We start from the raw sequence: 14,114 nt of genomic DNA on the forward strand, positions 1-14,114 counted from the left end.
AAACTCTTTGAAAACCATGGCTTGTTTAGTTTATGGAATCCATGGCTTGTCATGTCCATGGAATCCATAGCTTGTCCAGTCATGGAACCTCATGGCTTGCCCAGTCATGGGGCCCGCGGCTTGAGTAGTTCGTGGGGTCATAATAACAATTTCAGAAATTAATGAATCATTTCTTAAACTAAGAGATCTTGTGAACTGGTAAGAGAGTCTGTTGCTGTAAGCCTAGATAGGATGCGGATAGTGCATCCTTGGGGGCAGAACCCGAAACTCGGTCCGGGTAGGCGAGGCACTTGGTTAGGTAAGTAATTTGTACTAATTACTTACTGAAGCCTGTAATATGGAGATTTTACATTTATTTCCTTTGAGAAAAAGGATGTGAAGTTCCGGCTGTCTGTTGGAACTGAATCTCTATTTATTCATTTACCCATTTATTTATTTACTCGCACATTTATACGTTCATTTATTTTTAAGTCATTTCAAATTATATCCTACTAGGCCTGTCGCTCACGTTTTATATTTTAAATGTATTAAACCCCTCCCAGGAGATTCTAGGAGCGATGCACAGTAGCTGGATATTTGCTACGGAGTAGCAAAGTTGTGCTGCTATTGGAATCAAGTGAGGATTGTGATCATCCTCTGGAATAAAATGTAAGGAATTGAGAATTCTGTAAACTCATGTAATATTTAGATTAACTAGACTGTGGTTGATGTCTGTTGTAATTGACTATTTATATGTTCATGTATGTACAATGCCATATATCCTGTGGGTGGAGCCTTGTGTGTTGTCAAAGGCTCGAGATTCTGTAATTTATTTATATTTTAATGGAGTTAAGTGGGGCTTGTCTGGAAATCTGCTTTATTAACCCCTAACCGAGCTCCACGTCACCCACCCCGTTTGGGGGATGTGACAGTACCAGCTTCTAAAAATAGACATATAAATTGAGGAAAACATGAAACTAGAAGGAATATCGTATACTTGTGTATTTACCCTAAGAACTGTTAAAATTAAGGAGATTGAGAGAAATAGATCCTATTAAAAGGGCAATAAAAATAAATAGGTGAGGGTTTATAATTAGTTAGTAAATAAGCCTAATAGGTGTAAATTCAGATTTACGTTAAATTAGCATTTTAAAAATGTCCCTAATTAAAAAAGGAAATGAAATCCTAAAAGTTATTTAAAACATTATTTATGTTTTTATTTTTTAATTTTTAAATGTTTAAAATATTTTTAGAATTTTTTTTTAAATTATAAGTTTCTAATTAATTAATGAGGAGGGTAGAAAAGACATTTTACATCGGTGTAAATCCGGATTTACGTTAAATTAGCATTTTAAAAAATGTCCCTAATTAAAAAAGGAAATGAAATCCTAAAAGTTATTTAAAACATTATTTATGTTTTTATTTTTTAATTTTTAAATGTTTAAAATATTTTTAGAATTTTTTTTTAAATTATAAGTTTCTAATTAATTAATGAGGAGGGTAGAAAAGACATTTTACATCCTAAAAAAGTTTGAAGGTACCGAAAAATAATTTCTTCAAACGTCAAGATGCCAATTCAAAATTATTAAAAACACATTGTATTAAAAGACAATTACGCTAAAACAAATTTTTCCTAATGATATATGTAGTAGATTCATAAAATTTCAGGTAATAAATAGCATAATTATTTTAGCTAGTTAGTAAATAATAAATTCTTAAAATTTCAATTTACATTTCCCATTTTACCCTTGTTTATTGGCGTCGTTTCTTTCATTTTTTCGTGTTATTTCTCTCTTGATATGCTTATATTTGCGATGGAGCAGCCATGACAAAGATCCCTAGCTCTCTCGGCCATGTTGTGTCTTTTGGCCTGTCCTCTGCACAAATTCGTAGGTGACAAAGCTCTTAATCTTCATCATTCGTCTTCTACATCGTGAGCTCATCGCCTTCGTCAGTGAGATCGAGGGGGGAAAAAGCGTGAGACTGAGGGGGAAGGTGTTCGAGAGGAGAGAGGGCAAGAGTGAGAGGTGGAGGAGAGAGGAATTTGAAACTAGGGTTTCAGGTATGTAATGGGGGCATTTTTGATATTTCAGTGTATGTAAAAATGTTTGATATACACTTTTCTGTCATTTACTAAACTTTGTTCTAATTATACTATTAATTTTAACTATCCATTCCAAATTTGTTATTTCCCTTTGTTCCCACAAATGTGGGGAACATTCGCATACCATATATTAGAATGTATTGTAAATGAGAACATAAAAATTTCTACACATGAATATAGATGTACATAAGGCACGCATTAATATAATAAACTAAAGAAAATGAAATATTAAGCATACAATACATGTGTTTACCTTGGAAGATTAATGATGATATTTAAATCATGAACCAAAGGACAATAAGTTTATGAAAACAATGTCATGAAATTGTGTGGGGAAGATGTAATTCTCATAACCAAAGATGGTCTACATCAGTAAATGGGGATGATTACTTCACATCACTAATTATATTTTTATCAATAAACTTCTCTCTCTTAATTTGTTTCTCTCAGCTCTAGACTATTTTTAGGCTATCTAAACTCCTTAGATTTATTTGCTTCCTCTTGTTTTTGTTTTCTACTTTTTAAGCTCTCTAAGATATTCTCATGTTTTCTTGTTTGGATTTATCAGATTGATATGCCAAGTCTAAATCTAAGAATGTCAATGAAATCTCAAGGTTTATGAAGTCTCCAAAAATTACCTCTTTAGCATGTCTTCCCCTCTATTTATAACTTTCCAAACACCATAGATATTAACTTCTTATTTTATCAATCACTACTCCAATAGTGGTTACATTTTACTCTCCTCCTATGTAACTTCTTTTACGAGAACTGAAAGTAGCAAGATTGGGGCTTAGAATAGCCATGTGACACATTATTTGCTCAAGATTAGGGAATCAAACATACAAAAAATTTATTATTTGAAAAAACATACAAAGAATTTATTTGTTACATTTGTGAGAATATAACCAGCAAGTAACCTTAATAGAAAAATATTTAAAATAAAATAAAATAAAAAAAGGTAACCATTTTACCAATCCATAAAATGTGAATTACTAAACCACTTCAGACCCTTATTTTAAGAGAGATAGTGAGAAGGTAGAGATGTCAAAAGGGCCGTGCCGGGCCGGCACGGCCCTTCTAACCCCAGGCCCATGGCGGGCCGGGGCCGTGCCTGGCACGGCCCTGCACAGTGCAGGGCCGGGCCTGAGGAGAAACCCTCAGGCCCAGCACTGGCCCTTGGCCCTAGTCCATAAGGGCCAGGGCCGGGCCTGGGCCCAGGCCCTTCACGGGCCGGCCCTGGCCCTTTTAATTTTTTTTTCAATATTTAATTAAAAAAAGAAAATATATCATATGTCCCCAAAAGATGTGATTTTATTGAATTGAGATAATACAAATAAGTACACATAAATGATTAACTCGTTAAAAACCTTGTCAAGTAAACCTCGTGGAGAAATCAGGACAAAACCTTAGCGAAGAAAAAAAGAGTGCAGTATTCTAGGATAAGTAAATTACAAAACCTAAGTCCTTCTAGAAGATTCTGTTATGTCTAAACTCAATCTTAACCTAATTTTCTTAATGCACTTGAGTTTCACTTATGATTAGCAATATTTTTAGGATTTTTTTTTATTTCAAATTTGATGACAAAACAAAAAGTAATATATCATATGCCCCAAAAATGTGTGATTTTATTGAATTAATATGAATAATTATAAGAAAATGATTGGTTGACCAGACGACATAGGTCGGCCAATTGGCCCTAAAATGCCTCAAACCTCATTAAAATTTAATGTCGCGGGCCTGGCCCTTCGCGTGTTTGGGCCTTGGCGGGCCTGGGCCTTAGGCATGCCTGGGCCGTGCCTGGGCTGCGGGCCTCAAACATGAGGCCCAGCCCAGGCCCTTTTGGTGTGCCGTGCCGGCCCGGCCCATAACAGTACAGGGCCGGGCCGTGTCGAATTTACTACTGTAGCGGGCTGGGCCCGGCCCAATTGACACCCCTATCTGAGACAAAATAATATAGAAAAGATTTAGAAAAACTTAAAATTTAAAGCTGGCTTAGAAACTCATTCCTGTTCATTTCAACAAAAACTCGTCTCGTCCTAGGCTTCTCGTTGGTGGTGGTGGTGTATAGTATGGTGACTCCATTTGGGTAGATCTGAACCGATTAAGAGCTTGGAAGCTGAATGGATGGTCTCCTTTCTCAGAGGAGTTTTCCGCTGAGTTTTCCACTTGGTGGCTGAGATCTCTTTGTTGGTTGTCTTCCTCGATGGTCCTTTGGTCGAACTCCCATCACCAGAGGTTTCTACTGGCGGTAGTGAGAGATTTTTGTCTTTTTGTAGCGTTTGTGTTTGTAATAAAGTTGGTGGTTTTCCCACTCAACCCTCGTATGATTTATTGGTTTTTTGTTAGATTTAAGTGTTTGGTTTAATGTCGATAGGGTAGTCTTGGACCGGTTAGAATTTTTTCTATGCCGTGTAGATGTCCAGTTTCTGTAGGTTTTGATGATCTGCCCCTCCAGCGCTCGATAGCTTATGTTGAAGAGAGAGGTTTTCTCCAATCGAACTTTCAGTCCGCTTGTTGATAATATGCCGAGGTGCTTCCCTCTGATAGATTAATATTATACCAAGACGACTGTTTATTAGTATTTTAATGAAATGCAATTTTTTCTTAAAAAATATTACTAAACCATGTTGGCCGAATTTGCTACTGTAGCGGGCTGGCCGGGCCGTCCATGGACGGCCCAGCCCAATTGACACCTCTATGAGAAGGTCATTAGAGAGTAGAGGTTGGCCGGAATTTTGGCACCGCTTTTGGACGCATTGCCGGACTCCCGGCCGTTAAATTTAGTCCTCTAACTCGTCTCGTCCTAGGCTTCTCGTTGGTGGTGGTGGTGTATAGTATGGTGACTCCATTTGGGTAGATCTGAACCGATTAAGAGCTTGGAAGCTGAATGGATGGTCTCCTTTCTCAGAGGAGTTTTCCGCTGAGTTTTCCACTTGGTGGCTGAGATCTCTTTGTTGGTTGTCTTCCTCGATGGTCCTTTGGTCGAACTCCCATCACCAGAGGTTTCTACTGGCGGTAGTGAGAGATTTTTGTCTTTTTGTAGCGTTTGTGTTTGTAATAAAGTTGGTGGTTTTCCCACTCAACCCTCGTATGATTTATTGGTTTTTTGTTAGATTTAAGTGTTTGGTTTAATGTCGATAGGGTAGTCTTGGACCGGTTAGAATTTTTTCTATGCCGTGTAGATGTCCAGTTTCTGTAGGTTTTGATGATCTGCCCCTCCAGCGCTCGACAGCTTATGTTGAAGAAAGAGGTTTTCTCCAGTCGAACTTTCAGTCCGCTTGTTGATAATATGCCGAGGTGCTTCCCTCCGATAGATTAATATTATACCAAGACGACTGTTTATTAGTATTTTAATGAAATGCAATTTTTTCTTAAAAAATATTACTAAACCATGTTGCGCATTGTGCAACCATTATGCCACTGATTTCTTTTTTGGTCACCTGAGTAAGGCAAGCAAAGATAATTGATCAATTCTGTTATGTTCCCACTCAGCCAAGAGAGTAGGCAACTGATTTAAACGAGCATTGAAAATGTACTATATAAAATAGTATAATATATACATATATAGACACACTATTAGATAAAAATTTGAAACCCCAATTTCAAAATATGGATGCAAAGTCAGATTGCGCCGACTAAAAAGAGGAAAATGAACATCTTCCTAACATAAGAATGAAGTTACTTTGGTTGTTCTGATGTTAGGATACAGAGAGATAACTGCCCAAGCCCTATAGCATATGTAAAGACATTCTTATTAATGTTTTCACTATCCTTGAAAACTATTCTCGACTCGAAAGATCCTGAGATACAAGGAGACCAAACCACAAAAGACTTGATCCACCAGACACAAGGAGACTTTTTTTTTTTTTCTAAATAGAGATTTCATTCAACTTGCAACAAAGCCAAAAACGTCAACAAGGGACAAAAAACGGCAACAAGGAACAAAAGGAAACATTCTGAAGAACAGCTACAACTAAGTCGAAGATAAGGAAAGAACTGAGGCTCAAAACTAGGAGAACTACTCCTCAGTATCCTTGAAAATAGGGGGATGGAATCCTGAGACAAGAAACCAAAAATAAGGGTAGTCCTGCTCCACTTGACCAAGTTATGGCTCGCAAAGTTGCACGATCTATTAATCCAGGAGAATTCTGTGATCTCGAAGACTTGGCAGAGAGTGTCGCAATCCATCTTAATGTTTCGGAGAGACCAAGGACAATTAGTAGCGGAGCCAGTAACACTCGAGATAGCAAGAGCACAATCACTTTCAATGGATATTGTTGAGAAGGCTGATTTGGAGGAAGCCTGAAGGGCGAAGCAAATAGCCTCCATTCTGCCACTAAGGGATCTTTAGTTTTGATCAAAGAAGTAGCAGCCATAACTAGGTTTCTATTCGAGTCCCGACCAACAGCAGCAACCACCGAAGTGGAGTGATGTACTGAACAGTCCACATTAACCTTGATCCACCCCGGAGGGGGAGCCTGCCACTCTTTAGACGCTTCAGAATGGATGACTGGCAAGGTAAGAAGATGATGGTTCTCTTGGAATTGCTTCTGAACCTGCCTGAAAGAATGCAGCGGGTCGACTTCCAAACCTTGGAACACCAAATTGTTCTTAGCTTTCCAAATCACCTCCAATGCACTCGAGGTGAAAAAGAGGAACTCTGTCGACTGAGGAAGTGTTTGAGTCTCCAAACAAGGCCAGCTTCAGGAAGTCCTTTATGGATTCAAGGTTGAGATGCTCGGATCGTGAGCTCTAGGGAGACATCAACAAGATTAGCCTCGAGAACCTACAACATAGAAAGATGTGAGTAATAGTTTCCCTCCCTTCCCCACAAAGAGGGCAAATCTCTTCTCCTCTAATTCTTCGAGAAATCTCTGCCCTGACTGGCAAGGCCCCCACACTAGCTCTCCACCACAAAAGTTTGTCTTGAATGCAATTTTGACTTCCAAAGAGACTTCCACATCTTCACCTCATATAAAGATCCCTGAATTCGATCACTACATTCTAGCCAATACGTCGTTTTGACAGAGAAATCCCTTTTGGAGGTTGCTCTCCAAATCCAGCGGTCCGGGATACTTTGCGTGGTGAGGGGGATAGCAAGAACAGCTGCCACTTCTTCCACTGAAAAGAGGGCACAGACTTTGCTTTCATTCCAATTTCCATCATTATTGAACAGATCCGAGACCTTGTAGGACCCAATAGGTTTCAGGTACTTCAGGGAGGTCTTAAAACCTTTGAGAGAAGGTACCCAAGGATCCTTTCAGAAGTTAATCAATCTTCCATTCCCAACTAACAAACAAGCCCCTTTCTCTATGAGATCCTTGGTATTGATTAGGCTTTTCCATAAGCTAGAGTCAGAAGGTTTAGCTTCCGCACCAAGAAAAGTTCTCCCTCTAAGGTACTTTTCAGCGATGACCTTAACCCAAAGCGAGTGAGAATCTCTAAGCATATTCCATCCCCATTTAGCAAGCATAGCTCAATTCATGTCTCTAGTTTTTCTTAAAACCAGACCTCCCTGAAACTTGGGCAGACAAATAGAATCTCACGACTTCCAAAAAATTTGCCGACGTTCTTTACCCCACCTGGCATTCCATCAAGCTTTTGGCAGATAAATCTGAGAATCAATCCTATCATCATGCTATAAGTCAGAAAGAGCTTGGCCTACTGATTTTAGGAAGACAAGAGTACCAGTCTTACGGAGAAGTTTAGTCTTCCACCCAGCCACCCTTTTTTGGGCCTTATCCACGAGATGGTGCGAGTCTTTAGCACTGCTTTTGGTTTTAAACAAGGGGAGCCCGAGATGCACCGCTCTTTCTCAAATTCACTTATAATCGAACACGTTCGTGACTTCCATTGCTTTACTGCTTTGTGTGTTTCTACTAAAATAAATTAAAGATTTTCCAGCATTTAACCTTCTGCCCAGACCAATAACAATAAGACTCTAAGCACTGCTTGATGGCATTAGCCATTTGTCTACTCGCACTCCTAAACACCACCAGATCGTCTGCAAAGAGAGAGTGAGTGAGAACTGTTCCTCCCCTAGAAACTTGAACCCCCTTGAAATTGTCCATCCTACTCTCCTTCTCAAACATCCGAGATAGCACTTCAGTACATAGAATGAATAAGTATGGCGATATGGGATCTCCTTGTCTCAGACCTGTACTAGGCATAATCTCTCTACTCGGCATGCCATTGATAATAATTGAAAATACTGGAGAACGAACACATTGCATTATCCAATTAGTCCACATCTGGCTGAAACTGAAACACCGCAACACAGCTTCAAGAAAATCCCACTCTATTTTGTCAAACGCCTTCTCCATGTCGATTTTGATGAACATGAGACCAGTCTTTCCTTTTCATTTTTTCATGCAATGGAGAAGCTCCTGATGTCAAGGCTATAATTCCTGACAAGGGCCCCTAGATCTCGAACCGCCGTGTCTCGGGCCAAGCCACTGCAGTTGGAGGCAATTCACTTTATTGGTCCAGCGGAGGGACATCCAAGCATCCCTCCGCCTGTTTTGGTGTTTGGTTAAGAGTGAGACAAATACCTTCATTCCCTTCTTCATTTGAGTTGCAATTGGGTTTAGAGTTTCCATAGCAAGCTAAGCCTTCGGCCTCCACCTCTCCCTTTTCCCCTGTCACGGCCAATGCAGCTTTTCTAGTCGAAGCAGGCTTTGAATTAGAGCCGGGGTCATAGGCTTTCCCAGCCTCTTCAAGGTTTGGGCTTTGCAACATGACTTTATCTTGGCTCAGCCCAGAAGTGAACTTTTCGTTTCTTAAAGTTGTGTTTATGGGCCTTCTATTCCAGCTGGGGGAACTAAGGCAACTTGATGGGCTTGGAATCTATCCATTGTATCTGAGCCCATCATTTAGTCAACCACTTCAGTGAAGGCTTCTGCCGAGGCCTTTAAGACTACTATATTGCTTTCCATTCTCGTATCTGGTCTTCGCTAGAGCATCATATTCTAAAAAGCCTCTTTCTCAACGCCTTCCAACCTATCTGCTCCTGTGGACCTGTCTCCACGCGTGCCTGCTTCTGAGATTTCCAATTTCAACGAGGCATTTTCCAGATCCCTAGGCCTGATCACCACAACCCCTTCCTTATCAACTAACACCTTCATGAACCCATGTCAGTTATCCTCATCCCATTGGATAGCTTTTTGCTGGGCATCAAAGTCTCTAGTCATAGACTGTGGCATGACGGATCATCTAGGTGTACTACTGTCCAAGCAATCTCCTCCAATGACAGCCTCTCCGTCGACTTTTTATGATCCCTCTGTTTCACCGGCCAGCCATTGTCCAACATTGACGGAGAGGTCAACCTACAAGCCTTCTCACCATGGCAGAGAAGTCCGCACTTGAAACAAAATCCGAGAAGTCATTCGTATTTGAAATGGACCCATCATTTAAGCCCCATACTCTCTTCGGAAAAAACCAACTACTAGAGGCCGATCCACATTGATGAGCACTTGGACTCTGAAAAAACGACCCCAACTCTTGGGCCCCGGTTTTGGGATTAAGACAGACAAAACCTCACCAACTTTCGCGCCTACTCTGCGCGCGTTCTCTTTGAAAAGATAATCTGGCAGCACCCCATGGACCTGAACCTAAAAGAAGGATCTTTTGAAGGATATCTGTTGAAAAGTGAGTCCCGCTTCCCAATCTTGCAGGACTGGATGATAACCATTTATTGTCCAAGGGTGTCTGGTCATAACCCAAATCTTGTCCTCCTTGGATTTGAACGTGAACGTAAAGAGGTTTGGGCCCTCCTCTTGCAAATACAGATGATGACCATTTATTGTCCAAGGGTGTCTGGTCATAACCCAAATCTTGTCCTCCCTGGATTTGAACGTGAACGTAAAGAGGTTTGGGCCCTCCTCTTGCAAATACGAAACTGGAATCTCGCTCCAAGCTTTTACAAGGCTGCCCCGAACTACGAGGGTGATGTGTTTACGCTTGGCAAGCACTTTTCCAATGGCCTTCCTCTCCAGTGCGAGCGATGAGAGCTTAGAATCGGGAATTAGGTCGATAGCATCATCACTACAGTGAAGAGTCACCGCTTGGTGAATAAGCTCCTCTAGTTGCTCTTCCTCTGATTGTGGGCCCCCGCTTGAATATGCCATAATCTACAGAAGAAGGATGCTGACTCAAGAGACCCACCAAGGCTCCACACTGAAGAAAAAGTTCCTCGAAACGCACTCCAAGAGTTAAGGATGATATCTCAGAAGATGTTCCCAATGATTGAAGCTGGATGCTGAAAGTAAAAGGCTAGAAGTAAAAGAGTACATGAGACTCACAAGGAACAATGTCCTACTGGGCGAGATGCCCTAAAGAAAAGTCCTCCTTGAGTAGTTAGTACATATTTCCCAACGCAATGTTGTCCATGATCAGAAACAAGCTCATTCACAACCAAACAGTAAGTTTTTACAATGAGACTTTGATACAAACGTCTTTACTCCGACTACTGTTGGAGCCTAAAAGTTACTGAAGAAACAAATTACCTGGGGGGCTATTTCAGATAATGGTCCAAAACAGCTCTACAAATCTCCACCAATAAATCAAAATATGGTACAAAATAGCTCTACTAATTTCTACCAATACATCAAAATAGAATTGAAGCCTTACTAGTAACACACTCCTTCCTATCTCATAACGAAGACGGCCCCATAGTTTTGGGGTTTTAGTGGCCAATTACTGAAAGGCAGTCTACCTTTCATACATTTTGAAGTCAAATTGTATGTTCCAGCCCTTTCCTGCACAAAAATAACGAGGCATATTAGTTTATCATAGCATTCGATACATACTTTTGACATTACCACTTCTATGTACAAGAAAATATGGCCCCCAAAAAAATAATTCTAAAGTGAATACAAGCATGAAAAAAAAAAAAAAAACAAAAAACAAAAAAAACAAAAACAAAAAAAAAAACAACAACAACAAGAACAACTGGAAGAGACTAGAGGCACCTGTCGCCTTTTGGGATCTCATATAAATCAGCAAGTACCTTTGAGCTAGCACTGTCAGTAGACTTGGAGAAAATAATCATTTTACAATACATCTAACTCTAAGACCTCAATTTTATGGATTGACAAAAAAAAACACCTCAGATTTATGGTGCCAGTTCAAAGACAGACTCCCCTTTCCGAAAGGAGGTAAAAACAAAAACATACAAAACTATCAATAAGTGCAGTGTGTTTATCATCCAACTTGTATCAAACTTCTCTGCTATTATGGGTATGTTCGCTATTGGGGGTCATTACATGCTTGTTCCAACAAGAACTCCTAGCATTCAGTCTTAATTTCTGAGATTATAACTTATCAGAGAAGGAAAAAAAAATCGGAGTAAAATGATCGACCGTTTTGATCGTTTTAAGCTTGCCAAAATCATGCACATGTTAGGCAAAACTACTTGCTAGTTGCACATAATATTTGAACTCTCAAACGAATCCCAGAAGCTTTTGTTTCCCCTTCTCTTTAAAACTAGAAGTTTCATTAAGGGAAAAAAAGAAAAAAAAAAGGTAGTAAGTTGTTCTCATAAAACAGAATAAGCAAAAGAATCAAGAAAACCCAGGTTCTGAAAACCAACTAGTTTAGTCATCGAAACTTCGCTCCAATAACCTAGGTTCAGAATAACCTAAAAATATTGTCATTACAGATGAACCCTACTCAACTAGCCACATCGAAACTTCGCTCCAATAGAATTGTTTTGATGCCCTCACATTAACTGAAGTCTGAACCAAATACTCCATAGAGTCGAAGTTTTGAAAAAATATAAATAATTAAATAAATAAAATAAAACCTGCCAGTCTGAAACATATCACTAGTAATAGTGTGGTATTAGTTCACCAGTTAAAATCGCATCACCTTTTATTCAAATTGCACCCCCACCCAAAAGAAGAGGGAACTCAGGGTAGTAAAACTCAATGAAAAGAATTATACAAGATGAGCACCAAACTATATAATACCTTGAGTTCTTGATAACAAATCTTATTTTCTGGGCTGTTGGGAGGTAATTCAGGTCTTAGTGACAAGAAAGCCTCCAACAATCGCTTTCTGTGGAATCAAAACAAAATTATGATAATAGTCATATTCCAGTAGAAATCTTCCCAGATATCCTTAATCAAAACAAAATTAGATGATAATGATTATATCCCAGTTGAAATCTTCGAAAACGTCCTCAATCAAAACAAAATTATATAATAATGGTCATGTTCCAGTAAAATATTCCCAAAACATCCTTAACAGTTTACTTGCATAAAGATGACTCTGTAGATGGAGATAATGCCCCTTTGGAAGATGTGCCTTGCTTTCTTCCAGTGGTTCCAAGAATGACTTCATGCAAGCCGGACTTATTCCAACATATTGAATATCTGTAAGACAATATAGAAGGATGAGTAGCAATGAACCATTGAATATTATCTTCTGCACGTGGCAAAGGTAAGGTTCAAAAACCAATACCCGCATGTTAAAGTGGTTGAAGCAGTTTCCGAATGTTGAAACTCCTTTGGTGGTATTGGAGCTGAACAGAATAGCGGCTGCAAGTGAAATGATAATACTTCTCAGTACTCTCTTGCTATATATATATCATGGAGACAGAATCAATTCACAGACCCGGTTCACCCGAAAAGGACTCATTAGCTCGTTTGAAAATGTTATAACTCGATCATATAAAGCCTTCTTCAAGCAATCATCCACAGGAACCTCTCCAGAATTGTTAGAAGATTGACCAACAGTGATGGAAGAGAGGTAAATAGGTATCAGAAAGTGGGAAAGCAAAGCTCCTGAAACAAGATGGATGACCTCATTTTTAACTATATTTAATAAAGCTTGAGTGTTACCACTGCAATCTTAAATATTACCCAAATGATAGCTGGTAAACGACATCTCACATAAACTTCAAAGAATGCGTGATGCTACCAAAAATTATGTCATGTTGCATGCACAGTACTAAATTGTAGTGTGTAGAAACAAAAATCCACTGGAAAGCTGTATGTTTTTGTTTAGCTTCTTTTATTTTCTTTTCCAGGGATGAACTTGATATGTAATGACAAACCTTGAATTCCAACAACATTCCAACGAGATATCTTGTCGGAGCAACTCACTGATAATGTGGTATCGCCTCGACCAGGCTTTCTTTGGACAGAGTCAATAACTTCTGAAGCATCACCAGAAGATGAGTTAGCTTAATATGGAACAATTCCTCTTCTCAAGACTACTATCCTGTAGTCATTAACAAACAAATTACTAGATAGAAGGCAGAAAAAACAGTGAAAAGAACATTTAAAGCTCCATTACCATTAATATCTAATGAAGTCTCCCCACGTATGAACTGCTTAGACTCGGGGTCGGCACAAGATGGATGGGCACCCCATTCCCTTGGTAAAATATTTTTTAGGGGAGCCAACTGTGAACTAGACGAAGCATCCCCACCTAAAAGTAAGACAAGATCGTGTTCTAATAAATCCTACGAATATATAAATGAATATAAACTGGGCAAATAACCATAGAACAAGCAAATATAGTACTTAAACATTGCACATAATTACATGGAAGCTGTGATATATACATGTGTAATTGCCAACCCTTCCTCATTCCGTATTTTTCTCTGCCGGTACAATCTTTGTCCAATTCAAAAAGCAAGTTCTCATCGTCATCTCCTCGCAACCGTTTAAATCCATCACTGCGTTTGTGCTTGCTGTAATTCTCAGAATGTCGCTGAATCTGTGCATAAAAAAACCTGGTGCCAAAAAATTCAAATCCACAAACTGTAGTGTCTTATGCATAATATGTTATTTAGAACTTGTAACACGCAATTGAGCAGTGAATCATAGATTTGAAAATAAAAATATAACATTATCAGTAGGATTTTTAAGCTGCACTATGAGTGACAAAAAATAAAATAAAATAAATAAATAACAGAAAACCAGCCTTGTTGCCTAAAGCAAGAAGTTTTATCATACAATTCAATCATAATCATCACAACGCATTCACGAGCTCAGAAAAAAAAAAAAAATATATATATATATAT

General features: G+C 39.1%; 1 protein-coding gene across 1 annotated transcript in view; it reads right to left on the reverse strand.

The window, feature by feature from the left end:
* Positions 1–10,283: 10,283 nt before the first annotated feature.
* Positions 10,284–14,114, reverse strand: part of LOC21400314 (tRNA-specific adenosine deaminase 1) — a 5,088-nt gene continuing 1,257 nt past the window's right edge. Inside the window, exons 3-10 of the mRNA XM_024171928.1 lie at positions 13,633–13,823; positions 13,382–13,516; positions 13,140–13,241; positions 12,698–12,867; positions 12,545–12,621; positions 12,337–12,456; positions 12,052–12,139; positions 10,284–10,839 (exon numbers count right to left, since the gene is read on the reverse strand). Of these exons, the coding sequence (XP_024027696.1) occupies positions 10,729–10,839; positions 12,052–12,139; positions 12,337–12,456; positions 12,545–12,621; positions 12,698–12,867; positions 13,140–13,241; positions 13,382–13,516; positions 13,633–13,823 (994 nt within the window). The 3' untranslated portion in view covers positions 10,284–10,728. The remainder of the gene's footprint in view (positions 10,840–12,051; positions 12,140–12,336; positions 12,457–12,544; positions 12,622–12,697; positions 12,868–13,139; positions 13,242–13,381; positions 13,517–13,632; positions 13,824–14,114) is intronic.

Source organism: Morus notabilis, unplaced genomic scaffold, assembly GCF_000414095.1.
Source record: "Morus notabilis unplaced genomic scaffold, ASM41409v2 Scaffold902, whole genome shotgun sequence".
In the NCBI taxonomy this organism is placed as follows: Eukaryota; Viridiplantae; Streptophyta; class Magnoliopsida; order Rosales; family Moraceae; genus Morus; species Morus notabilis.